The 27,987-nt window shown below is 39.2% G+C and overlaps 1 protein-coding gene across 2 annotated transcripts; it reads left to right on the forward strand.

The window, feature by feature from the left end:
• Positions 1-53: 53 nt before the first annotated feature.
• KLHDC1 (kelch domain containing 1) lies at positions 54-27,917 on the forward strand. 2 transcript variants are annotated; one of them, XM_046942595.1, is made up of 15 exons: positions 473-703; positions 2,544-2,614; positions 4,721-4,838; positions 5,736-5,854; positions 7,691-7,769; positions 8,624-8,707; positions 10,641-10,724; positions 12,762-12,834; positions 14,086-14,282; positions 16,795-16,853; positions 20,908-21,020; positions 21,793-21,865; positions 25,525-25,609; positions 26,141-26,193; positions 27,010-27,917. In XM_046942595.1, exons 1-15 carry the CDS (start codon positions 701-703, stop codon positions 27,182-27,184), a joined length of 1,386 nt encoding a protein of 461 aa, XP_046798551.1. In that variant the 5' UTR covers positions 473-700; the 3' UTR covers positions 27,185-27,917. The 2 variants fall into 2 exon arrangements, with proteins under 2 accessions (XP_421458.1, XP_046798551.1); XM_421458.8 differs by lacking the exons at positions 473-703; positions 12,762-12,834; positions 14,086-14,282 and adding an exon at positions 54-167.
• Positions 27,918-27,987: the final 70 nt, after the last annotated feature.

The following is a 27,987-nucleotide window of genomic DNA, read 5'->3' on the forward strand; positions in this document are numbered from 1 at the left end:
GAGGCGTTGGCGGGGCGCGAGCGCTGAGGCACGCGAGCTGCTTCCTCCTCCTCCTCCTCCCTAAGATGGCGGCAGACTCCGCGGAGCAGTTCTGCGTGGCCGAGGAGCGGAGCGGTCACTGCGCCGTGGTGGACGGCAACTTTCTCTACGTGTGGGGGGGATACGTGGTAAGGCGGGAGGAGGCGGGCGGAGGGCGCCGAGGGCGAGCGGAAAAGGGGAGGGAGGAAAGGGAAAGCGAGCGGGGGACGCAAAGCCGCGCGGTGGGGGGGCGCGTCGCCTCTCGAGGCCGAGGCGCCCCGGGGTGGGGGAACGGCACCGAGCGGGGCTGAAGGGGACTGCCCCGCAGCCCCGCGTCGCCCCCTCAGCCCGTGCAGCCCCTCGCGGGCCGGCGGCGCGGCGCTGTTTACCTCAGCGCGAACGCTGATTGGCCGTTGGGGCAGCCCGCGCCGTAGGGGCGGGAGGTTCAAACGGCGGCGTCGCGCGGGGCGGGCGTTGGGCGCGGCCGTAATGGCTGTTGTGAGGGGAGGGTCCGCCATGGTCCTTCCCGCCCTGCCGGGTTCTCTCACAGAACACCTGTTCACGAAGGCTGCCTGGAGCCTGTCACTTCCTCTGTGATCGACCGCTCTGGGCTAAATACCTTTCCTCCTTCCTTTCGAGCGTGTCAGCAATAATTTGCGGATGTTTTTTTTTTTCCTCCTCCATGGTGTGATTTGTGCTCTTGTTGAGTCCCCGCGTTTTTTGCTTATTAGTAATTAAGTACAGCGTGCTTTCTTCCTTAGAAAGCAGTTCTGTTGGTTCACAGCTAAGCTGGTATTAGACTGAAAACACACCTGCTTTTTGCCTTCAAGGAATCACTGTCAGTTCTGGTATAAACAAATCCTTGTGGTTCCTATTTCTGAGTTAATTTAGCCTTAAAAAATAAAATAAAAATACGGTGTTGTATACAGTTAGTTCATTTTATCCGTGGTGCCTGCACCCACTGGTCCTAAAACATGCCAGTAGAAAGTACTGTGCTCAGTCCTGGTCTTCCTCCAGGTTAAAACGTGCTTCTTTTCACTATTTTTTTTCCTGTTTGTCACAGGTGCAGGTAAGCTTTCAGATGAGCAAAGCTGCCCTGTGTTGAAGCAGTTGAACACAGTACTCCCTGGAAGCAAATTTTAGAGTAGATCATATGTTGTGAGCAGGCAGTAACGCACTGACTGACTGACTGCTGCAGTACTGAAAATACAGAGGAACTGGGGGGGCTGTCAGGAAGCTGTGAAGTGTCCTGTAAGCTGTTCCTGCAGGGTTCTTTCCTTCTAGGGTCTTCAGTAGGTGGTGCTTCTCATGACTGCAAGGCCTGTGAAGATTTCATGGTTTAACTTTGAGGAAGTTAGTTGCCTCTCAAATATGAATACATCAGTAAATTTGAATGATCTGTCACATACGAGAAGGTCTGATACCCTTTTTTGATCTTAAATTCAGCAATACTCACTAGCTGTGCAGCACTTGACTCCTGGAAATACTCAGCAGATCTCTGTGCCTTAGGCTTTAGAAATGCAGGTTGGATTGACCTGACTAGTGCAGCCCTTCACAAAAACAGATGACTTTGTTTTTACATTTTACGTGCTGTTGGTGGCCTACTGCCCAGTAACTTATTATTCAGAGCTGGTTCTCCAGCAAATACTTGGCCTCTGTTGTACTCAGATTAAATATAGCAGACTTCTGAGCTTTTTTTAAAGCTGCAATCTGCGTGCTATGGCAGAGAAAGGCACCTGGCAAGATAAACTGTTCCAAAGGTAATGCTTGTCTGCCTGTTCAACACCTCTCAAATTGAAGAGGCAATAATAAAGGCATGTAATCAATATCAGTAATTAATAACTGAATTTCCATTTTGTATATGAGTTCATTTACTCACATTCGTTTCATTTTTATCTGTGCTTTTTATTTCTTTGTGTACCACCTCTGGCTGCTAATTCCCTTAATTTCTTACTAAGTCTAAGGCAATAATAGCACAGTGGTTACCCAGCTGGAGTTCTGCTGTTGCATTCTTTCAGACTTCCTTGTCCTGGTTCTTATCCTTCCTCGTTAGTATTGCCCAAATTAATTTTCTTTCATATATGGTTTCTGTTTCACAGAGCAATCAAGTTTCTCCTTCATGTTATGACAGCCGTTAAGCTTTTCTGTATTTGGCAACTGGTTAAGCTCCTTCCTACAGTTGCTGTCCATAACTGCTCTTTATGGGCTTTTCAGTTTTGCTTTTCTCTATGTTTTGCTATGTTCCGCCTGGATTTGCTTCAGTGACTTGAGGAAAGACCCAGTGCAACAGGAAAAAACATCCTTTTTGAACTAATAGTATAAAATGTAAATTATTAGCATTACTGAGCTGCGTGCTTAAAAAGGTAGTATTTCAGAACAAAAAAGTATGAGCATGTTCTGGTAGGTCATATCCTTAAGAGCATTCCATGTTGCTAAGTAACGTGGTTTGGTATTCGTTTTAAAATGTATGGTGCATAATATGCAAATGATTAAACATCTGTGATTTTATTTTTATTTTATTTTAGTCAATTGAAGAAAATGAAGTGTATTTGCCTAATGATGAGCTCTGGATCTATGAAATGGATAGCGGGCTATGGTAAGCTGAATTATTTATATTTAATTAATATACTAAATTGATAATTGCATAGGTTATAGTTAGCTGCCATGCAAAGACTTCTTTCAATTATGTGAGTTATTGGTCGTGTTCCTGGGAGTTCACATTGCGGGTGTTTAATGTGAAGACTGAAGAACAGATGTATGTACTTCCAAATTAGTCTAGGAAACACATTAATTGCTTAAGTATGATTGTGGGTTTTGTTTTGCTTTTTTTCTTGGAGGAATGTTTGAAATGGCCACTAAGTCTCTGTTGTTAGAATGGCTGTATTTTACCTGTGCCTTGTTCTCCATATATTAACTTCAGTGTTAAAGGACTATTTAAATATTTGGGTTGTTGATCTAGTTACAATTCAATATATTTGTGCAATTATAACTGTGTTATGAGTGTATTTGTAAAAGTAATTGTTAACTAACCAATTCTTGCACGTCACTAGTAACTTAATCATTACATTTTGTATTTCTTGTGTTTACATATTATATATAGGGAGAGATAATAATGCTTCTGTTTAAAGTTTTCCCATGGAATCTATTGTAATTGTGTTCAGTCTGTCAAGTAGGATTAACTTGGGTTCATATGTGTGTTCTGCTAGCTGCTTTTACAGTATCCCAACTGTTGATGTATTTCTTGATGAAAAGCATCAATTTGAAATTGAGGAAGAAGGGGATAAGGACTATCTCAGGAGAGTATCTTACAGTATGTGTGAAATTCCACACTTTGGTCAAATGCCTGACTTTGAAAGCAGCATTCTGGCTATTGTTAGCTGCACAATTCTAGCAGAACTTTATTAGCTTGGGTTTTTTTTTTTCTTCTTTTTTTTTTCAGATTGTATCCTCACTGACCCTGTGTTTTGATGTCTGTCTCTTGGTGAAAGGGTTGGCTAAAGCAACCCCATACCCTCTCTTGTTCCTCCCCCCCTCATGTTGCTGTATCATTTGCGTTGGCACAGCTGTTTATATGGTCACGTAGGAAACTGGATCAGGAAAGCGATCCGAGTTATATTTAACTTTTCTTTTTCTCAGAGTTATTTTTAAGATAGATCAGTTCTGGAGCTCATTCACTTACAGCACCAGCAGTTGTATGCATACAGCTGAATGCACAGCATGACACAGGAACAAGAAGGAATGAGAGAACAAGAGCAGAGAAGGGGAGGGTGGCTTTGATGGCAGAGCAAAAGATACTTGGGCACGGTGCCCCAAACTGCTGCTATCTAGCACAGTGTTCAGTAAGGTTACACATACATCATTCACATCTGGTGATTAAGGACATGTAAAGCTTTTCCTTTTAAAGGAAACTGCTTTCAGTTCTTGTAGGCTGGGATAAGGTCAAGCATCAGAACTCAAAGCTGTGTGAATCTTCTTCTTCTGTATGGTCACCAGTGGTGGAATCTGAAGGCATCTGGTCTAAGTGCAGATGTGTCAAAGATGGGAATGAATGGGATTGTCTGGTCAGTAGACCTAGCAGAGAGAAGAAATATTGGAACCAGATGGGAGACCGTGCCTGAGGAGAGGCACATAATGGAAATGACTGGTTTGTAGGTGACACTGGCAAGGAGAAGGCTGAGGACTGCTGACTGTAGCAGAAGAACAGAACGCTCATTGATGAAACTGTCATTATTAAAGCTTTTGTGTTGTGCTACATACAGTGCAAAATGCAGTTTGAAAAGTGACTTATTGAGGTATGACTTGGTACCAAAATGAGTGAGAACTGCAGACCTTTATTTCTACTTCTGCCTCGGTTTTCCACTTCTGATATAAACAACAATACCATGTTCTAATTTCAGGAGTTTTTGGAGTTAGCACTAATAGTATTTCCAATGTTTTAATAACTACTTTTTTAGCCATAATAATAGCCTTTTAATTTGAGGAGCTTCACAAATGTATGCACAGTATTCATGTGAAAGCACTCTTATACCACCAGAGCCTGACTTCCTGTATCAGCTATAGTTTCTACTAGTTATGGCCAATACATTGCAACTGTGTTTTCAGCTTTAATTACAATAATCATTAATACCTGTACCTTGAGTTTGTTATTTTTAGCATGTTTGGAAACAGCATCATAAGACTTAACGTACTTGCCAAATTGCAGGACAATGCACCTAATGGAAGGAGAGTTACCTACGTCCATGTCAGGAAGCTGTGGAGCAAGCATTAATGGGAAGCTGTACATTTTTGGTGGATTTGATGATAAGGGATACAGTAATCGGGTATTGTATTCTTTTCTTCATAACGCGTTGTATTTGAGCAAATAGGAATACTGACCTTACTGAAATAAGGAGAAATTTAAGGAAAAATTTAAGGAGAAATTTAAGGAAAAACTCTGGTTTTGTTGAAAAACTTTTAAACTGACCAAAAAAACAAAACAAAACAAAAAAAAAAAACAAAAAAAAAACCACCCCTTTATGTTTTAATGTTCAACTCCATTTATTTTCTCTTTGAATTTTTATTGAATCATAGCTTCAGAATGAGACTCAGTCTGTGAAACGTTTTATTTCTAAGAATTGCCAGGGCTTTCTTAAGGACTTTTAAAAAATATATAGTGGCAGCTGAAATTGATCTTGTATATCACTTTGGTGATTACCTTCCTCACATAATCAAGCAGTAGATAAAATATAACTACTGGTTTTCACAGTAACCAAAGAGTGAAGCAGCTTTGCTATCGTTTATTGCAAAGGCAGTCAGGGTTCAGTGCAGGCTAGAAAATAACTGATACGAAGCCAGACATCACCAATCGGTTTAGCAGTCCCTAAAGATTTTGGTGTGGGTATTCCATTTAGGTTAGGTAGAAATACCTCTGGTTATTAGAACTGAACAGAGAGCTGTTGCAGGTTGTTTACAAGGCTTCTGTTGGCTGGAAACAGCAGGATATTACTATACTGGTCTGACAGAGAAGGCAAGGAAGCTGGCCACTTACGTTTTAACTGTGTGTTTGGGGTGAATGGGACCCTTTCCATGTGTTGCTTCTATTATAAAGTTCAGACCGTTGTTTTTTTTTTAAGGAAGTAGCATATTGTGGGGGTAGGGACGTTGTTTTTGTTACTGCTTTGTGCCAGATTCTTCAACATCACTTATACCGAAAATGTTGATTTTGTTTTTCTTTTAAGCTTTATTATGTTAATTTGCGAACAAAAAATGGAACCTATAGGTGGAAAAAAATCACCAATTTTAAAGGTCAACCTCCTACACCACGTGACAAGCTTTCCTGCTGGGTGTACAAGGACAGGTAACACATTAACAATATTTATTATGTATTGACTGCAGAGAGGGAGTACATAACATGAAGCGTAACTCTCCTAACTTTATACCAGGGTTCTCTTACATGTGAGCTGAATTAATGGTAAGTATAAACCTGCCTTAGGAGAGGGCTAGGAAGTTCAGTGAAAGTTTCTGGGTTGCGTTGAGGCTTTAGGTAAAAACTATTACACTTGTGTTACTTCCAGAAGTTAAAAGAAATCAGTGTAGAAATGACATTGAATTTCTGTTGCGTTATGTAACTATTAATTTATTTCCTGCAATAGGGTATATTTAGTATATTTTGAAGTATTTTTAGTAGCATACAAGTACTAAGAGTTGCAAGGACATTTCAGTATCTTTGCTTTATAAGATCCAAGTCAGCCTAGGTGTGTGTTGTATAATTACTGAGCATATTTAGGAAAAAAATGCTTAGCTAAAACATATTTTACATAAAATCTTATAGTTGTTATGGAAATTTGCTGAATATTGTGGCATCTCTAGTCACAACTAAGTGATGTGAGCTATTTGTTACAGCATTATTGTAAATGAGTAAGACTGTGATATACACTGAACATTATAAAATGTAAATGATTTATCTGTTTCTGGATTCTACATCTAAAGAGGTTCAGAGTAAGCTGTGTAACGTCTCTCGGTACTGTATCTTGTTTTTGTAATTCTAATTTAACTACAAGATAAACAAAATTGTATTACAGAATCACAGAATGCTTTGGGTTGGAAGGGACCTTTAAGACATTCCAGTTCCAACCTCCCACTATAGGCAGGGTCACCTCCCTCTAGCCCAAGTTGCTCACAGCCCCATCCAGCCTGGCCTTGAATGCTTCCAGGGAGGGAGCGTCCACAGCCTCAGTGGGCAGCCTGTTCCAGCATCTCCACGTATTTGAAGAACTTTCATTAGCTATTAATGCAAGATCATTCAAAATTAAATAGTACTCTAAATAGATAAACTTAATCAGTATGCTGAGATCACCTATTTCAGGTGGCAGAGTGTAACCAGCATAACCTTTTTGCTTAACAAGAGCATCTGGGGACAAACTATGCACATTCATGCAAATACACCATAGAATTTCCCAAGGTGTGAATTTGCAGATCTTGGTGTACTGCACAATGCTTTCACTGTTTCTTTAGGAATGTCAGTCTGGAATGACTTCACCATGCCATCGTTTCCTAAATTGCCTTCTCCCAAGTTACCAAATATACTCAAATGTTGAAGTTAAACAAAGCTTTAGGAATCATTACCTATGGATGGCCCTTTCATGGGTGGAATATTAGGCTGGGAGGTGTGTAACAATACTTGCAGTGCAGTATGTTCAGTAGCATTTAGTTGGAAGAACCTCTTAAGTTAGAGAAAGACTTTGAGCTGAACTTTGGGAACATAAGTTGAAAAAAGGGGTATATGGAAGGCTAACAAATACTGCAGTCATGGGAATTTAAGTGGAAAAAGGGTAAGAGTTCTAGCTAAAGCATGGAGATGTTCTGCCTTGCGTGTAACATGTCATTTTGATTTGTGTCTGGAAACATGACTGTGATAAACTTGTGGATGGAGTAATACAGAATGGGGACTTGGAGGCATCTTGAATCTCCCTCCTTGTGTAGGTGGATTTTTGTCAGGCACAGAGGATCGTAACAGTTCTGCCTTCATGTTGGAAAGGTTCTCTGTGTAATTAGGTGCAACATGAAATATTTTAATTTGTATTATTCATAATACAGTAGTTAAAGCAAAACTTGAAACTGATCATTACAGCTTATTCATTTGAATGCTCTTGAAAAAACAGCTAACAACTTACTTTTTCTGTTGGTGTTTTAGGCTAATATATTTTGGGGGCTATGGCTGTAGGAAGCACAATGAGCTGAGTGATTGCTTTGATGTCCATGACGCATTTTGGGTAAGGGATTTCCTACAACTTAGAGTGGTTTGTCCTTTCTGATTGTCAAAACATGACCTTCTATACTGTGCTCACTAGGTGTGAAGGTCTGCTTGATTATCTTTTATGTGTGGGAATCAGCACAAATGTAAATTGGAGCCTTCTATTGAAAATCTCAGTTGTTGCATGTTGGAGTGGGTTTGAGTGTTCTGTGTATTTGAAGTACCCACTGCTAGGCTTTGAGTACAATGAAACAAAATGCTGTGGAAGTAAAAATAAAACAGTATTTTAAATCTGGAAGTGTATTTTAAACATGGAACTCCCAGAGTATGTTAGATTTTTTCCTTGAAGTAATAGCAGGGAATATTATAGCCTCACAAATCTAATGGACAAACACCGCTGGTTATTTTCCTTAATTTCTTTACGAAGTAAATGCCATATGCTTTAAGGTGACTATAATAGCTGCTACAGATGGCAGAAGGAAGGAGTCTGGTGAAAGCGTTTATTCAAATGAATTAATAGGTATGCATTCAAAGGAGTACAGACCTTTATTTCAAGTGCTAAATATTGACTTACAAGAAATGTATTATTTTGTGCAATAAGATACAGTGTAGAATTTGCCTACTACAGTGACTGATTTTGGAGCTCAAAGCTCGTTTTTAAAAGAGCCATCATCTCTAACACTCCTGAATACTACTGACCTTTAACTAGACCTGAGTTCCTCTATCACTTTAAAACAGGAGCCCATGTTGGTTTTTTTTTAAATAAAATATTTTAGTTTATTTTCTCTTTTGATAGATCACTTCTGTACCCTTTAATGAGCACAAAGATTTTAAGATGAAATAATATTTTTAATTTTTTAACTTCTCTTTTAGGAAGGACAGATTTTCTGGGGATGGCACAATGATGTTCATGTTTTTGATACAAACACACAAACTTGGTCTCAACCTGCAATTAGAGTGAGTGTTTTTAAGTCTTGCTGTCTGAGATAATTGTGTTTTTCCTGCATTTTGAATAGTTACTGAGCTCTAGAAATTGATGTGAGGACAAGTAATTTGAATATGCATAGTGTTGCACTGGTTTGTAACCCTGAACATGAGGATGCTTGACAGAACTGAAATGTGGAAAACTCAAGGTTTGACACCATGACTTTTTTCCCTACAGAACATGATTAGATGGGTGTTGTTTTTTTTCTATTGTTTTCTGAGACTAAAAATATAGTAAGGTCCAGAGAGGTATTTGAAATATGTGTAGATTAGATGCTACAGTATTTTATATGTAGAATGCAGAGCTTTGTATGCAGGCTTTAAAACAAATGTTGGAAATACAAAATTACTGTCAGGTGTCCATTACTGGAAGGATAAGGCATTTGAATACTCCCTAGAGCCATTTATTATGTATAGTAAGAAGGTGGTGCTGAGAATCAGTTGGGGCGTGGAGGCCTTTCAGTGGCCCCTCACACAGCACATGTGAGGCCTGTAGAATGCATTCTGCTGGCAGCTGAGGTGTCTTGTAGTTCTTCCAGGGCTTTGGTTCTGGAAATGTTCCTTAGCTGGAGTGTGACCGTTAACCCATGCTGCATGTCACCTAGCAGAGGCCTTCTGGAACATAGCAAAGGTCTTTGGGCAGCGTGTGGTGTAAATGTATGAATGGTTTTAATGGTGCCAAGCTGGTGTTAATGAACACTGTTGATCTGTTTTGATATGAAGCTGTTTGGTTGATTGCAACTGTGTATAATTAATCTGCCATGTGGATGAACTTTCACAGATAACTGAGAGTTGAGCCTATGAGAATTGAAGGCCTGGCCTGGGGATTTCTTCCTGCCTTCCTTCCCCTCTCCTTTTTCATAAAGCTGATAGGTCAGTCAGTGTGAACAATAGCTACAGTGGTCTTGAAATTTAGGCTCTCTTGGTTCAACATTCAGCTCTCACTGACTGAAAAAGGCAAAGAGAGAGACAGAAGACCTTCCTGTATTGTTAGATTAGCCCTTCAGTCTTCATTTGTAAAGTAAAAATGTTGGTTAGTATGAGGGGTTCTATATAGATTATTTGAGTGCTGGGTGTATGCAGTTGCTGTATTCTCTCAAGAGCTAATATTGAAAAATGTTTTAAACAAATAGCTCATAGTCATGCAATCATGTTAGAATAAACAGACCAGATAGCCTCCGGCAAATATATTATTTTAATAGTCTTCCAAAGGAGTGGATATACTCAGTTTTCCAGTAAAATACTGATATTAAATGTAATAGCATAGAGATTCAAAAAATCCTGGTGAGTTTACAGAAAAACTCATTAGAGCTATATGGCAACAAGGTCTGAAACTGTTCTATTTTATTTATGGGATGTTCTAAAATTCCTACAAAATTAAATGCAAAAAAAAAAAAAAGAAATTATTGTTTAAAAATAAAAGCTATCTCTTTCCTGCTTACACAGGGAAAATTTTTTAGCATGTGGCTATTAGGTGTTACATAAACATTTAGAATCTGATCCCAGAGATCTCTGATACCAGTTCCTGGTAGTTTGCACCTGGGAAGAAGTAAAGCTTCACAGGATATATCAACAGTTACTGATGTGCTATTTTAATTTTATGCTTAGGAAGTAAAGATAGATTAATTGAATTTCACTTGAATAAATCATTGATAAATTAGACCAGGAGGGAATACATTAAACATTAGCAACTGAAGGAACTCACTGAAAGCTGTCCTTAGCATCTATGTGTATTTACTAATGTCTGTGGAGTCTTGGACATGCCTATAAATTATTTAAAACAGGAGGTCAGTCAGCATATTGATGCCTGTTGGCCTTATCTTTGCAACCTTTGTTACTGGCTTACCATCAGTCCTTGGCTGACACTTTGACGATGTTCTGAAATAACATATATTGATCCTTTCAGGGTGGAGATCCACCTCAGCCTCGAGCAGCCCATACGTGTGCTGTACTGGGAAATAAAGGATACATCTTTGGAGGACGAGTGCTGGTTAGTGTATAATTAAAACATCTTATTGGTGGTAATGTTATTTTTTTTTTTTGTAGAGTTTGTTTGCTTGTTTTGAAGTTTTGTTTTTTTAAGCGTATTATTTTGCAGTAGAAACAAGTCCAAAGTGTTACTGGCCTAACCACTTTGTTTACGAGTGGTGAACCAAGAATGCTCTTTCATTCCCCTGTACCTTATAAAAAGAAGATTCTTTCTTTCTGTCTACAGTATTAATGCTAAAGTATGAATTGTCCCAAAAAGGGAAAACCAGATTGACTGTATGATAAATGTAAATGCTTATAAATCAACAAAAATGGCTGACCTGCATCTGTAGGGATGCTTCTTTGGGAGTAGAGAGAAAACAAACCTGATAACAGATCAGATTTTAATAAATGGAGGGATGCAAGCATTCTGTGCCTGGTACAGCATTACAGGTTTATACATCGCTTAATGAAATGACAGCAAGTAGTGAATACAACTAGGATTTTAGCTTGTGCTGTTTTTCTTTCCTGAAGAAAGGGGAACTATGTAGGAACAGTCATTTCTTCCTTATTTTTACCTGCTGAGAAATTGGAAGTTTATTATAGTGTGTTTGATACAGTATTTTATGTTTACAATTGCAGCACATGCTTCAGAAAGGTAGGAAATACCAGATTTCAGCTGGCTTGATAATTTAAACTATTTTTTGCATACGAGTGTCTGAAATATGCTCATCTAGAAAAGCAGGATGTGACTATAATGTCTGGACATAAAGCTAATGTCTCTGTACGTTTGAGCTGGTCCAGGAAGCTGCAGCATGTTATCTGATAGCACAGGCTGCTGAAGCCAGCAGTCATCTCAGTCCCATTAAGCCTCTCTGCTCTCTGAACTCCAGTTTTGCAGTCTGTCTTTACCTTCAGCATGTTTTGTGTCCTTGATAAAGAATATGTGAAGAGCATTGTAGAAATTGCTGTTGATAGCTCTTTTCTATGTATCCAATAGAGGCTCTTGACCACAAGAGTAAGGTTTGTATGTATTTCCTCGATAGCTGATCTAAGACTGTACCATCTAGTACACTGTCTTAAATCTACTGCCATTTAGGTAATTATCAAGGGCAACGTAAGAGATGTATATGATGTACTCTGCATATTTAAAGCAAGGCTAGGTTCTTGCTGTATTGTCTTAACTCTTAAATTCCTTACTTTCCTAGCTCTTTTTCACTTGAAAAAAAAAAAGTCACAAGTATAATCCTATGGTTGGCTATCTGTACCTAACGAGCTTGAAGCTGTCACTGGAAAATAGGGAGATACTAAAATCTCTCAACAAAACATTTAATTTTTCTAGCATTTGTTAGAGGAAATTTTCTCCTTACACTTCTTCTCTGTAGAAGCATTAAATAAATGTAAGTATTTAGGCCTGAGGCAACTATCCAATATAAAAAATATGTACCTTTCTTATGTCTGAAAACAAAGATGGTAGTGGGTAGTCTTAACTAATGCAGGCTTCACCTAGCATATGAAAACTTTTTTTGCCAGACTAGTTTTGTTATGGATTGGAAAATATACCAACTTTAGAACTGTTGCAAAAGCATAGGTAAGATCATATTTTTATATGTCTCCATATGAGCTGGAATTCATAAGAAATGTGAGAAACATTCTGTGAGGCAAGTAAAAAAATCTAATTTAAGTTACTTCCATATTTTTAAAAAATTGTCACAATTTTAGCCTTTTTTTTACCTGTTACTGATTCATAGCCTTTAATCATATTCAGCTAGAAGATGAGACTTTATGCTTTCCACTTCTACTGCTATGAAAAGTAACAGTAAAGGAGCTTTTGAAGGCACTCTGTGTTCTGTTTCATAGTTTTACTATATGAAAGAAAAGGAGTTAAGTAACTGTTGGTTGGAAGTGTCCTATAATGAACATACACCATACACCATTCATCTGAGAAAGCTTTGATAACCTAAACCTTGCATTCTTGAGGTATTATACTTCTTTCCCTATTCAAGTTCACCTTGTTTTTCAAGCTATAAAAGTCGTTCTGTGATTTTTTTGTTCTTAGGGAAAGCCTACAGTTCTGTTACAAAATGGCTTACTCCTGCTTGCTCAGATGGAAACCAGACACACAGATCAAGGCAGGTGGAAAATGGCCACAAAAATCAAATATGCAGCTACCACTGAGGGAAAAGTTTTTACCTGAGTACCTTTTCAGGGCAATCAGAGAAGAAAGTAACTGATCATTTTGATTCTTACCAGTCTACATTATGTTGCCTTTGATACAGGCTCACAATCTCTGGATTGTTGCTAAAGCCCCACCTACTGTAAACCTACAGCATCCAGAGCTGTAGGTTTGGACAAACATGATTTACAGACATCTAAGGAAATAAATGGATAGTGGGAGAGATCGAAAAAGTATCTGGTCTTAATCAAATACTGTGTGTCAGAGTTAGCTGTAGTAGGCTGTAAGCTCTGTAAATGAATCCTTGCTAGCCACAGCTGAACTGAATCCTGCCTCTCATTTAGCAAGTCTACAGATGTGAGAGGGAGAGAAACTGAATCTGAAGAGTTAAACCTGCAGCTCAGGACCTTCTGGCCTACCATTCATTTCTGTATATTTCTGTGGCCTTCAAAGCTTTCTTTCCTCTGGCTTTCTCTTTGTCTCTGTGTAGTGGAGAGGTCTTCCCACCGGAACAAGATAGCATTGCATGCTGTGTCCAAGCTAGCCAGGGTTGCTGCACTGTGCCTATTGCAATTGAACTGCTCTGTGACTCCAGCTAAAACTTCCACACAGCCTCTGCTACACACAAGTAAAGTTATTAGTAAACTGGAGCTCACATGTGATTTCTCCACTGAGCTGTTGTGTAATTAGATATGCCCTAAGAGGACATGCCCTCTGGCTTCTGTTTAATTCTGTCTGTTTGACTACGGGATTCAGAAATACAAGAAAGCTGCAGTCTGAAAGGGTTTTTCTCTCCCTCAAGTAGCATCTGCTTTCTTAATAACCACTTGCTAAATTTCACTGATGCCACTTGGGAAGGATATGAGAGATGAGTGAAATTTTGAAAAGCTGTATTTAATTTTGTAGGAGAGAAATAAGTGTAATTTCTACCTTAGCAATACCTTATTATCAGTTCACTTTCTATTCTAAAAATAAATGAAGGAAGCTTACAGAGTTTAGGAAACATTCAGTGGGGCATGAGGAGTTAATCTAAGTCATGAAGCAAGGAAGGAAAGCTAGAGACATCAGTAAAGAACTACGTTTCCTGAGAAGAGTAACTCCCCCCCAGAGGATGAAGTCTGGCTTTAGTCCATAAATTAAGGAGCAAATACGGGGTTGCTCTGCTCCTCCTTCTCCTTCTAGTTCACCATAATACAAATCTTCCCAGGGAAAAGGCTCTACAAGGAACCAGAAAGGGCCAGGAAGTGTCATGAGGCTTCTCCTATTCATCCTTCTGGGAGGAAAGGGCACCTTTTTCCAAAGTTGGAGCTAGAGCTGGTAAAAGAAGATGGTGATCAAAATCAATTGTACCAGGAATCATTTGAAAACAGGCTCAGAAGTATTATGTGGACTCTGTTCCTCCAGGTAAGACCCTGAAATCAGAAATGGGAGAAAGTGGGAAGGAAGGAAAGTTAGTCCAAAAGATGGTGCAAGTCTCATGTTTAAGTGGAAAGTTTTCATGTAAAGACTGACTAAGTAGTAATGCAGTCTTTGCAGCAGTTCTTCACACATCTGATGCCTTAATGTATGCATGCTTATATTTCTTTTTAACCTTTTTGTCACTGAAGATAAGAAGATACATTGAACTGCAGTCTTTCTTTTACAAAGATTTGAGTTGTAATAGCTGTTTGATTGTAAATCTGAGGCTGGAGAGTTTACTGTAACAGCAGTGATCGATAAATATGTCACCCTTAATGCCTTTCATCACACTAGAAAGCTAGTCCTGAGACAAGGCAGATCTTGGTTAATGTGTACTGGGCTGCATATAAATGAATATGCCATAGATAAGTAAGATGTCTGAGTCCTTGTGGCTCAAAGGGAGATGCAAACCCTCTTACAATGCTTAATGCTTTTGAGCCAGTTAAGAATCAGTGTAGGATTATGAGCTAAGTGATTAAATATAGTAGCTAGCAGTTATAAATACAGGAGAAACTGCAGGAAAACTTGGCATACTTGCCTGTGTGATACCTGGCTGCGAGCTTTACAGTTTCCCTAATAAGGGTTGAGTAGAAAGACAATTTATTAAAGCTATGTTAAAAGACTGAATCTCAGACAGAAATGTCCAACTGATGCTGTGTTTTGAATTTAAAATGAAGTTGATGTAATTACTCATTTGTCAATCTGTTGAAACATTAGCATGTAAAGTTATTATACATTGATTTCCTAGGGACCGAGGAACTGAAAACTACTCCATCTTCTGCCTTTTTAAAGAGAGGAAAGTCAGCTAAGAGGTCTTGAACAGCATCTTCATGAAAGCTTAATTTGCAATATAACAGCACCTTTCTTTCTTCCCCTCCTTTAATCCGTGTCCTCTGTATTGAACTGTGTTATTCCAAGATGATTAAATATTTGCAATTCTGGGGGCCACAATGTTGTTTTTTTCCCACCCTATCCTCAAGTGTCTAACTGTGTACGAGTACAGCAGAAGAATCTCAGTAATTGCATTTTGCTTTCTGCATGTATGATGTGTTCCTCATTTCCTTCAGAGCCACCTGAAGGAGCAGGAAGCTGAATAGACTTGTCATGGAAGACAGATCATTCCACTAGCTGTTAGTTGGACCAGATTCTGTTGTTATATTCACCTTCTCGTGGGGGTAGAATTTCTCAGGCAACGCACAAAAGCACTCGCATTCTGTTTTTCTTAAGCCTGTTGGCTTATCTGAAGACAAAACACTAGTTAACATCATCTTCCCCTGGACAGAAACAGGCTAGCACATAAGTGATCAGAGGAGGCCACAGCTATCTTGAAAACCTTGCTGTTCCCTGAAAAATGCTGAGAGACCTTCCATAGCTTTGATGGACTGCTTTGGAAGTCTCTCAAACTCACTAACTGGCTGAGTTCTCAGCGATAAAACTACTCCTATTCTGACTTAAATGACAAGTCTAGTTTCTGCCTCAAAGGATCTGCAAGCTGGAGAAAGGCTTATTCTAATAGATCTATGGACTGCCTTAGGAGAAAAGAAATTGTAAGGTAAGGCAAGCTATATTTCCCTACTTCTCAGATACTGTTTAGTACTACCTAGGGGAATCGCAAATGTCAGTCAGGTGTATTGCAAGGTATTGAAAATAGTGCTACAATCTCAAGCAAAGAAATTTTCTTACATTCTCTTCCCAGTTCCCCTCCTTTTATGTTTTCAAGGCAATTACTTCATTCTGAAACACAGGCATATATGCAAGCGCATTGATTTCCCATTCTTCTTACTGATATATTTTATTATTTCCATGGCAAATGCTAAAGGATCATGGAACCTTATTGTTGACAGCAGTAGCTTTGTGAAAGGGCTTGCCATCCAGAAAAGAAAAACAAACACGGATGTTTTTAACTTCCTGTGGGATGTCATGCACTGAGTACACTGCCTATGAGCACGTTACAAGAAATAAGTGAGCAGGCAGCCAGGAGGGTGTATAGATACAATCAGAATGCAAATAAAAATTGAGAAACTATGTGTAGAGTATTATACCTTCTGCAATTGCCTCCTGCAGGTTCTGCGGATCAAAATTAAATATATTTTCAGGAATCGAGTATCATAGTTCTTCATTATTAAATGATTGTTTAAGAATAAAAGCGACTCCATAGTGCCACTGCATTATTGCCAGGTGTGCTCCTGACACTTTACTTTTGGAGAGTTGTCTGAAGGGGTTTTTTTTGGTTCTTATTGTTTGCTTGTTTGTTTTTTAGAATAAATGCTTCTCATCTGCCACACAGTGCAGAGTTGTTTTAAGGCACACAGGTACAGGTTTCTTGAAAATACCTTATGTAAATTTTCTGTCCTTGGATGGTATCGCTGAAATACTTTGCTCATTGTTTACTGAATATAAGATAACTGGGATATTTTTTTTCTTTTTTCTTTTTCTTTTTTCTTTTAATTTGTTTTAGCAAACGAGAATGAATGATTTGCACTGCCTGAATTTAGATACTTGGACCTGGTCTGGAAGGTAAGCTGTTTCTCTAATGATTAAAGTTGAACGTAGCAAATTGAAGCACGCAGTTAAATAGTTCCAGTGTTGATTTTGTAGTTTTTCCAAGAGGAGAATGGGAGTCTGGGGACAATTACAACAGCTGTTACTTTGTGATTTCAATTTAATTTAATTTGATAGGGGTTACTACACTTGTTCTGTTCTACACCAAATCATTGTTAATGCTATTTCAAGCACAGCATGTAGTGATTTAACATCCTAATTTCCAAGAAGGGTACATTTATCCATGTGGAATTTTAGTTTTGGTGTCTTTCTGAATACTGTTTTTTCCTATACCTGTATTTTGCTCTCTGCAGTCCAGATTGAGGAAAGGTGATTTTTTTTTCCATGTCAAGCATCTAATTTTTTTTTAATTAGGTAAAACAAATGATGTATATATTTCAGTTTTAAACTAAATGAAGTATTAGCATGCATTTTTAAATGCTATACTATACTTTCTATACTACATGTATAGAGTCAGTGGCTATATTGTTAGCTGATAGAGACCAGCAGGTGATAACCACTCTTCTGTTCCTACTTGCAAGGTAACCTAATGGTAATCCCAAAAAAGACCATAAACTTCAACTTTACAACTTTATGTACATACTGATGCTGCTCCAGAGCTTTATGTGCTTCGTGCACCTGTGATGGACATCTCTGTGACTTGCTTACCCAAACAAGCATGTTCCTCTGCCCTCTGAAACGAGCTATACCAGGGTGTAGATACAGTCCTCCATCCATTCCTTCTTACTGCTGGTGGACAGCAGGACAAGGAAGTCTCACAGTGACCTTTCAAAAAAAACCACCTCTTTGGAGACTTCTTTAATCAGCACTTAAGATTAACTGAAGGTTTAATCGACTATCTTCTTTGTTGGTTGTTTTAAAACAAAGAATATTTTGCTTAGATGACACCACTGTCACTCTTGGAGTGTGGACTTTGCCGCCAGGTGGATTGGTTATTCCAGTTATTGGATGTAATTGCTTACTTTTTTTATTGTTGCACAAGAAGTTGCTGTTTGACTTACTGTATTATTGCTTTAAAAAAGGAAAGCTGTGGTGGTTGAGTGACAAGTCAGTAAGAGGAACATCAAGCCCTGAAGGAAGGGTGTCATAGTTGTTCTAAGTCCAAGTTGGCCATATTAAAGTTCCTATCCATTTTGTTGGCACGTGAAACCTAATTTCCAGGTTTTCAAGACTTTTCTGTTTTTGGCCTCAGTACAACAGAATGATTTTACATCTAAGTACACGTACATATTCTCAGACTGAGGATGGTCATACTAAATGTAACCATTTCTTTAAACTTAAAGTTGTTCCAATACCCAATTATGTCTATATTGTGATCCAAAAGTAGCTCAGAGGGCTGACCTGTGATTTAGTGTCATCTCTGATGATTTTAAATTTAGGACACTGCTGCAGAGAGGCTTTGTAGGGTGTCTGCACCATGCATATTTATTCATACCTAGAAGGGTAGCTAATCAAAAGCTGTTCTTACAGGCAGCCTCTGCTCTTCCTTTGGTGTCCGGTCTTACAGAAGCCTGAAAAATATAATTCAGACCATCACAAATGGAAGAATTCAGATTAGCCACAATCATCTGCAAATCAGAAAAAAAGGATACTTGCCCAATGCAAGACAGTGTTCTCTTCAAATAATTATAGCTACAAATATATTATCTATTATGGTACGATCATCTCATATTACCAGTCTACCTGTCAGCATGCACAATAGCTCTAAAATAGATTTAATCTCCTAATTATAGGAGGAGCAAAAATTCGGTGTGTCTCTCCGGATCTATCAAAATAGTATTCACATTTTAACTCCATTCCACAGGCTGTCTTTGCTCAAATTACTTGGAAAATGATTTCTGGATAAATACATCCATTCATAGAGTCACTGACAGTAGCTATATTAGAAATTGGGCATTTGTAGGGAACGTTTCCAATCTAAAGAACATGGTCCCAGAAGTTCCACCATTCTACACAGTGTAGAATAAGACAGAGTAGATAAGCAGTGTGGCATTTTTTTTTCTCTTCTGTTTTTTAACCAATGAAGTTACATATTAAGAGTGAGAAATAAACCAAATCACCCCATATCCTTTGAGCACCAGCAGTTATGAATAGTTCTAATCAGGCAATCTGCTTCCAGCTAAAAATTGTCAGAGGTAAAACATTTCTTCTTGAAGAGCAATGTAGTTTATACTGTCTCTTACCACTAGCACAGGATGATACCAGGATGCCACTTCAGTACGATTCTGAGTATGTCCAATGTTGAAACTGTCAGGCAGGGGTGGAGCAGGGAAAGACCTCTACTGCTACTCAGAACTTACTTCATCTCCTTTGAGCTCCACCAGCCTGCTACTCAAAATGTCCAATAGTATGATATTTCTATTACCATGATATTTTTTTGTATCAGTAGCATGGAAGATTCAAACACTACCACTCATCATCAGTATCTGGTACATATTCTTCTAAACATAAAGCTTGTTGTATCTCAGCACAGTCTGCCTCTTTTGCAGATTTAAGAAGTATCTTCTATGAGAGTTATGTGAAGCAGGCACTTAAATAAACATTGTCAACTTGGCTCCAATTTCAATGCCAAATTTAGTAGGACAGTTTTGCAATCACTATTTAATTAGCTGTGATTCTTCAGTCTTTGCTTCCAGATGGAGAACTGCTCAACAGTCAGCAGTAGTGAGATTCCTCTAACTGCAGGTGCCTGCATTACTCACCCTAGGCTTCCTCTGTGCTCAGTTAGAGAAACAGGCGCTTCTTTGGCATGGGACAACTGTTGCCAAGGTAGACATCTGAAAAATGGTTCAAGTTCTGCTCTTCAAGAAACTGTTTCTCCTCAATGATTATAAAGGAAGTACAGATTATCATCTCTTTGCTGTATTCGCGGTATAGATTGAGCACGTATCTGGGTAAATTACATTAACCCCTCTTCAGCAAAGTAGGAAAAAAGAAAGGTAACCAGTTCTTGGAAATATAATGTGTGTGGGCTGGTGCAAAGTCCCCTCTTTTGCACTATGGACAGTCCAACAAGAGTCTGACCCTGCCACAGAGCTGACTGGTGTTTGTAGTTGCTCTTTTCATTATCTTTCCAAAATCAGGACATAGAGAGTATGTGGTAGCCTAGATTGTGTGTGTCTAAGTTCAGGTACATTTACAGCAGAAGTTCCCTTTGGCTTAGATCAAGATAATAGGTGGTCTGATGCCCTCTGGAGGTCCATATCTTTCTCTGCTGGCTGTTGGAATTCACCTGAGGAAATTGTACACCAAAGTGCCTGGACTAAGACGATGTGAATTGAGGCCACCCGTTATAGGAAATCTTGAATGTTCAGCTCCTTTATCCAGATTCTCATCTCAAGCATATGTAACTGTGCAGCTAAATTGAAATACCCAGATAAAATCTGGATGAACGTTGTATTTGTAATGTGACCAGAATGTTAGGATATAAACCTGCCTCTGTTTCATACTTAACAATTTTACTTTTTAGTCATTTTTTGTTTCCTCAAAGTTTGAGCAGACCATTGTTATGTGAAAAGGCACAATGGTGGGAGAGATACAGTACCCTTTGAGTAAGACATAAAGCCACAATCCTTGCACCATTTGGAATTATTTTCTTAGGAATTGAAAGATTGTAATTCCCTAGGATCCAGTTTTAAATACCTACATGTGCTGTGCAGGTTATTTTTAATATACTGTCCTTCCTTCACTGTCCTGAGTGCTTTCAGTTGTTTGTTAATTAGTGGTTTCAGTGATGTTAAGAAAACAAACAAAATAACAATCTGTGCTTTTCTTTTCTCCTCTGATACTTATGTAACTGTTGAGGGGACAGTCACCACAAGAAAGTACTTGCTTTAAATTTTAACGCTGTTCTTCTTGAGAGTAAACTCAGATTGCTGAATTGCAGCTTTTTCACTGGGAAAGTATCCAAGCTTGTCCTAAGACAGACTGAATTAACAGTTAAATATCCTGTCAGGTTCGTGTTCAGCATTCTTTGAAAAATTGCTTTTTGTTTATTTGTTTCATCAAGAATTAGTATCAGTGGAGAGAAACCAAAGGATCGATCATGGCACACCCTTACCCCGATAGGAGATGACAGACTCTTTCTTTTTGGTGGACTGAGTTCCGATAATGTTCCTTTAAGTAAGTAATTTAAAGATTATAATTTGATTGTATACTTCAGTACTAACTAAATAGACTGTGATATTTGTTGTCTTTCTCAAACTAGAGTTAAGTCTTTTTACAGAGTTCTTATGACATGAGCATTTCTCTTGCCATCTCGTTTTAAAGAAATGTAGGTGCATGTTGTGCAGTACAGTGATAACATATGATGATAAACCTTTCACTGAACTGTCCGTGATCTGAAAAAACAAAAGCTTCACACATTCAGGTATGAGCAGGGAGTAACTTTTGATCTGAACATGAACTGCAGTAAGAAGATGCATTACATCAATGTGTTATTTGTACGTTTTTGGATGAATCAAAGCTACAAAAGATGAAACAGGAAGTAAGGTGGTCTCCATATTCTGTGTTCCCTTTCTAGAAGGAACAGCTTTTGTAGAAAAGGCAATCTTCTCATGACAGAATATGAAAATAGCTTTGAGTATCACAGATATATTCCATTGGGAGGGGATGCTTTCCAAAAGGATGTTGACCTGCTTTCGTAGGAACGTCGGCCTGCTTTTTCAATATATCAAAAAGAAAAGAAAAAAATTGTTTATTTTAATTTCAGATTTCAATGCAGAATGCTTTTGGTAAGTGAATGGTTAGGTTAAATTACAGAGATTGAAATGGTGCTAGTTGATGCAGTAATGATGTTTTTGTTATCTTAATGTACCATCCTCCTGGAACACAGAGCTTTTTGTATAAATGAAAGGGAAGGTAATAAACTACTAATATATGTTCTTATTTACAGGTGATGGCTGGATTCACAGCGTTACAACAAATGGATGGAAACAACTTACTCATCTGCCTAAGAGTAGGCCTAGGTACACAAAAATAAATAACATTTGCTGAAATCTAGACATTTCAAATTAAGGAGTTCTGAATTACTTGACAGTGTTTTTAAACTACGTTATATAAGAATACTTTACAAATATTTCACAAAAATGAATGCAGCGTGATTGAATAGCTTGCACTCCTTCCTTACACAGCTTCAACCAGATAAGGCATTACTTTGTGTTTGTTACAGTTGAATTATGCTTATTTTCATTAAATATTTTAATGCAAATTAACCTTTTTATACAAGAAAATTTATATTGCTTAACTTTTGAGGAATTTCATAGCAGAGGGGAATTAAACAAGCTAGTTAATGATGACACATATTGAGAAACGTGGGGAAGACAACAATTAAAATGCTGTCAGACCTTTTGGGATCCAAAACAATTATAAATAGCTCTTGTTTTGTTTTGGTTTTTTTTCTCTGAGCAGAAGCAACTAATCATGATCACAGTTTTGCAAAGCTGACTTTAGTACTAAACAATACCACCTGGATTTAAGCAGCACAATCAAGGCCTGTAGAGTTGTTTTTTTAGTTCAGAGAACTTGAATGACAACCAAAAAAAACCTACCTCTAGGATGTATGTGGCTATACTGTCTGTTCCAGGCTCGGTTCCCCTTTCCTCTCAAGTTTAAGATTGCAGAAAAAGATCATTTCTGGCTATTTTATCCTATTGTAGGTTACTTTAAAATATAACACTGTTAGACCAAGTTTTCTGCTTTCTTATATCTAAAACTATTTTAAGCCTAAATAAACTCATACCTTAGCTTCATGGAATATTTTCTATCTTAACAGTCAGTGAACTGGAATGTGAAAACTGATGACTGCCTTACATAACTAAGCACATCATTAGCTGTCAAGGCTAATTAGTCTTCCTGTTAGATTCTTTATACGGATGGACTTCTAAAATTTAAATGCTGAAGTGCACTGCCTGCCCTTGTGTAATTCAGTTTTAGTTTTCGGTGCATCATGGAAAGGGACTGGGAAGGAGCAGGATGTGCTCTTTCTACAAGCAGCAGGCTGGGAACCTGCAGCTCAGCCTTTACTCTGCAGTTAAGCTGGAATGACACTGGTGCCAAACATGGTGCTGGCACTTGACTCTTGAGCCCCAAGGGGCTTACAGGCAGCTCAATAGCAGATCTCTTACTGGGCTGCGAAGCTTCCCTGTCACTTCACTGTGCTGGCAGAGAGGCTGCTGAGCAATCCACCTGCCTTGCTGCTGTGGAAGCACCAAAAAAGGGCAACTGAGACTGCTACTGCTTGCTTTGCTGTGCACGCAGCCCTGACGCTGAGAGAGTGGAGCCATGGGGTCCCATCTGATGACAGTCTGAGAGTTCCCTCCAATTCAAATGTGTCTTGCTGTTCTCTCTGCCTTCAGACTTTGGTGTACAGTTTGGTAGGCTGAGGACTGTTGCCCTTCATTGATCTAAATCTTTAATGAAGTAAATGACAGTCCACCACCACTTTTTTAAAGGAAGATATTTCAGTAACATTTTTCAAGAAGTCTTGGAAACAGATGAAAGAAGCCACACCAAAAACCTGTCCATACATTGAATTAGTCTGAATGAGTTGCTCACACGCTTTTAACAGTAGGACTTAAAATGTTCTGGTGTTAATACTTAAATGTGTACTTAGATTATGTATTTCTCTCATAATACACTGTGCACCATACGTGTTAATATATTTTCTTTTTGCTTCTGCAAAATTGTTTCTCACTGAATTCTTTAAAGAACGGTTCCTTTAGTTTCATTCAGCCTCCTTTTTCCAATAAATTGTCTCTTGATTCTGTATTGGTAGAAAAGAATATATTTTTTTCCGTCCATAAATTGTGCTTTAGAAAACGTTTTGCATGCCAAGTTAATTAACAATTTGTATGCTTAATTTACAAATTCCTAGTGTTTGCATTACCGTGTAATTCTGTTACTCTAGATAGAAGAGCTATGTAAAAGGTTACATGAATTTAGCTTCTGTGTAATTTCAATAACATGCTTTATTAGAATGTTTAGGTGCTAAGTTAGAGCAGCTGTGAGAGGACATAAACTCTGTCAGTCTGTAGAAAAATGCGTCAGGTTGCAAGATAGGATGGCAACAAGGTGAAGGCAGGAAAGGCTTCCCAGTGTTCTTCGGTGATGAAGTCCAGGCCAGAGTTTCCCTAAGGCAGATAAGGCAGAGACAGATCTATCCACAGGTATGAGGAAGAGAAAAGGTGGGACACAGTTTAGCCTGAGGAGAACGGTGAATAATTATTGAAATGAATGGAGTAAGAAAGTGAGAATGTTTCCTTTTGCACAAAAGTTGTAGCTGTATGTGTTATTTTGGTTAAGTAAATGTAAGGGGCCAGAGCTCTGTGGCAATAATTATCCTGTGACAGTTACTTCAGTGGTGATACACCAGTAGAAAAGTAATAGATTTTGATCTGCTAGCAATAAAAAGTAAATCTGGCAAGGTGTAGCTACTGAAGTAGCAGAATCATTGTTATGGCAAGATTATATACGCCAACTTTTTTGTTTTGCTTTTGCTGTTGTTTTTTATACTATCTGCTTTTATATGTACCACACAAATTACTTGTGGACATGGTATAAGTCATTGATGCACGGAAAATGACCCCCATGAGATTTGGGGTAAGCATAAAATTGATACGAGATAATCTGTGCTGTGAAGCTCTCATCCTAGTGTTGAGGGATAAGAGTCAGTACTAAAAATGGCACGGTTTTAAAACACATACAATTATATTCATGGATTAAAGAAACAGGATAAAGGCTGTTTTGGCAACAGCTTGCTTTCTAAAATATTTCCACTGCAGCTTTTTGTTGCACCACTGATACATGAGACAAAGTATATATAGCTACAATACAGCTAAGTCGGGTAGTGACAAAAATGTATTGGTCTGCATGAAATGTAATCATTCACCAAAATTCTCATGAGAAGGATAGTCACACTGCTCTCTCCTTTTATATTGTTAAGTAATTGAATAATAATGTAATATTCTAAGGGATTGGTTTAGTTTTGAAAACCTTTTTAATAATGTCTTTGTCTTGGTTTTCTAAAAAGTGGGGGTTATGTTACAGTACTCTGCATGTCCATCTGCCACTCTCTCCTGTATATGTTTGGAATCAATTGTCCCATCTGAGTAATATTTGACAACGCAGAAACCTCAGAGGTACTTCCCAGAGTATTGCTCTGTGCAAATAAATGGTCAGACAGAAAAGAATGACTCATAACAGGCTTCACTCCAGTGGGGCTGAGGGCTCACTAGCAAAGAAAGTCTTCCTTAAGACACAAATGATGAAGCAGCAGCTTTATTGTTTCCCCAACAGTGCAAGTTGTAAAATTAATTATTTCAAATTTTGCAATTCTTCTTGGTAAGTGGTGTGAGAAGAATGAGACTTCAAGGCTCTCTGTGCACAAGTAATGCAATCAGGACTGAGCAAAGGTGACCTTTCCATTTTAATTAAAAGGAACGTAGATCCACCTAACAGAAGAGTTGTGAAAAGAAACTTGAATATGAGGAATGTAGGAAAGTATGTGAGGTAGTTAATATGCAGGTGTATTGCATAAAAATATTTAACTTTTAGAATTGTTTTGCTGATAACACACAGCTGCTTGTTGTTATTTGGCCACTAATCTTATTCACAATGCTATTTCTAGACTGTGGCATACAGCCTGCCTCGGAAAAGAAGGAGAGGTGATGGTGTTTGGTGGAAGCAAAGATGACTTGCACTTCATGGACACGGTCAGTAAACTGAATAACAAAATCCCAGCACTATAATTAATATAATTGAAATCAAATGAAGTTAATACAGTTGCTGCTATAGAATCATAGAATTGCTCAGGTTGGAAAAGATCTTCAAGATCATCGAGTCCAACCACAACCTAACCATGCTGCCCTAACTAACAGCCCTCTGCTAAATCATGGCCCTGAGCACCACATCCAAACGGTTCTTAAACACATCCAGGGATGGAGACTCAACCACCTCCCTTCCAGTGCTTAACAACCCTTTGAGTGTAGAAGAAGTTTTTCCTGATAGAAGGATATGAGAGGATGTGACTTTAGGTGTTCCTGGAAGGTAATTTAGAAAGGGTTTTTCTTGTCTTTGTTAGGCTCATAAAAAAAGTCTACTATTCAGATTCTTTCTAAGTAATTATTGAAATGCAATTTAAATCTTTGGATGTAGTGATAGGTGTCATTTTGCTGTAGAAAATAGCAGTATTTCTGAGAAAAGCTGTTTGTCATTTACATGCTTGTTTTCTTTCCCTCCATCAGGGTCACTGCAGTGACTTGTTGATATTTCAGACGCAACCTTACTCACTTCTCAGGTGAGCTGAGGCTGTGGGCACTGCGACATCGCTCTGGTGCTGTTTTTACACAAACATTTTAATGTAATCCTGTGTAGGCAGGTAAACTATAAAATGACTCTCTTAATAACCTTTGAAGCATACAGTGTATGATAATCCATAGCAGTTTAAACACCAGTGGTGTCTAATGCTCTGTCTCTTGCACGTGCGTGCACTACACGTGTACTGAACATCACAAGAAACTTTTACTCAACACCACTCTTTTGACTCTGAGTTATAGACAACTTACCTAAATCATAGAGTCATAGAATGGCCTGGGTGGCAACGGAGCACAGTGCTCATCCAGTTCCAACCCCCTGCTATGTGCAGGGTCACCAACCAGCAGCCCAGGCTGCCCAGAGCCACATCCAGCCTGGCCTTGAATGCCTGCAGGGATGGGGCACCCACAGCCTCCTTGGGCAACCTGTTCAGTGCGTCACCACCCTCTGGGGGAAAAACTTCCTCCTCATCTCCAACCTAAACCTCCCCTGTCTCAGTTTAAAACCATTCCCCCTTGTCCTGTCACTGTCCACCCTCACACACAGCCATTCCCCCTCCTGTTTATACGCTCCCTTCAAGTACTGGAAGGCCGCAATGAGGTCTCCCTGGAGCCTTCTCTTCTCCAAGCTAAACCAGCCCAGCTCCCTCAACCTTTCCCCATAGGAGAGGTGCTGCAGCCCTCTGACCATCTTAGCGGCCCTCCTCTGGACTTGTTTCAAGAGCTCCACATCTTTCTTGTGCTGGGGCTCCTAGGATCTTTTTATTTGAAATGTTCCTTTTTTTTCCCTACCTCTTCAGGTTGTGCCTTGACTGCATTGGTAAGAACGCAGCCCTCCTGAACAACCAAATCCCCTGTTTGCCATCCAAACTTCTGCAGCAGGTGCTGAAAAAAATAACCTTCTGGGCTGCAGTGAACCACCGGCAGGAGAAGAAAGCAGAGACGGAACGGCAGTGCCAGCTGAGCACCACATGAGCAATGGCCACACAGCTGCTGAACACTTCGGTTTCTTCACAGCGTACAGCAAAGTCTTTTGTTAGTGAACTTTCCTAATGCTACAGAACAACAGTATGTTCAGCTGAGTTTCTAAGTGAAGTCTGAGAACGGGGAAATCCTTTTCATGGAAAACGTTTTGTTTTCTGCGCCATAGGAAATTGAGAAAATTTCATTTGTATGTATTGTTAACTTCTGCTGTTGTGGTCTTAATGAGACAGCCCATACAGCTCGTCCTTTCGGAAGGTGACGTGCCATCCAATGTATTCAGTTGACCAAAACGTGGCTTAAGTGACAAACCTTACCGCAGCCTTACGGCACAGCCTTCTGAAAAGCGAGCGGAGCACTGCCCGTGGGAGAGCCACACCTGGCATAGCACCGCCGCTCCTCTCTGTTAGAGCCACCCAACCGATGGGTGACGCCTGGCTGAAGGCAGAGCCGGGCGCCGCCCCGGGGCTGGGAGCAGGGCCTGAAGGGAGCCGCAGCCGGAGGGGAGGGAGCGTTACACCGCCTGTCAGCACCGAGCCCTTCGGGACAGCGGTTGTGCGTTGTATTTGGAACGTGTCACGTTTCTATTTAATCGTTGTTGAAAAAAAAAAAAAAAAAACACGTTTATTTATTGGTTAAAGAAGAACGGCTGTAGTACTCGCTATTTTTCTGTTTCAGATACCTAGTTAACAGGAGCGCGGTCATTAAAATTTTATAGAGAGTTGAAGAGCGACCCGTTTGGGCGGCTTTGTGACAATGGGGAACCTCCAACCCCCCGGCACTGCACGCCCCGCCTC

This window comes from Gallus gallus, chromosome 5, assembly GCF_016699485.2.
Source record: "Gallus gallus isolate bGalGal1 chromosome 5, bGalGal1.mat.broiler.GRCg7b, whole genome shotgun sequence".
NCBI classification, from domain to species: Eukaryota; Metazoa; Chordata; class Aves; order Galliformes; family Phasianidae; genus Gallus; species Gallus gallus.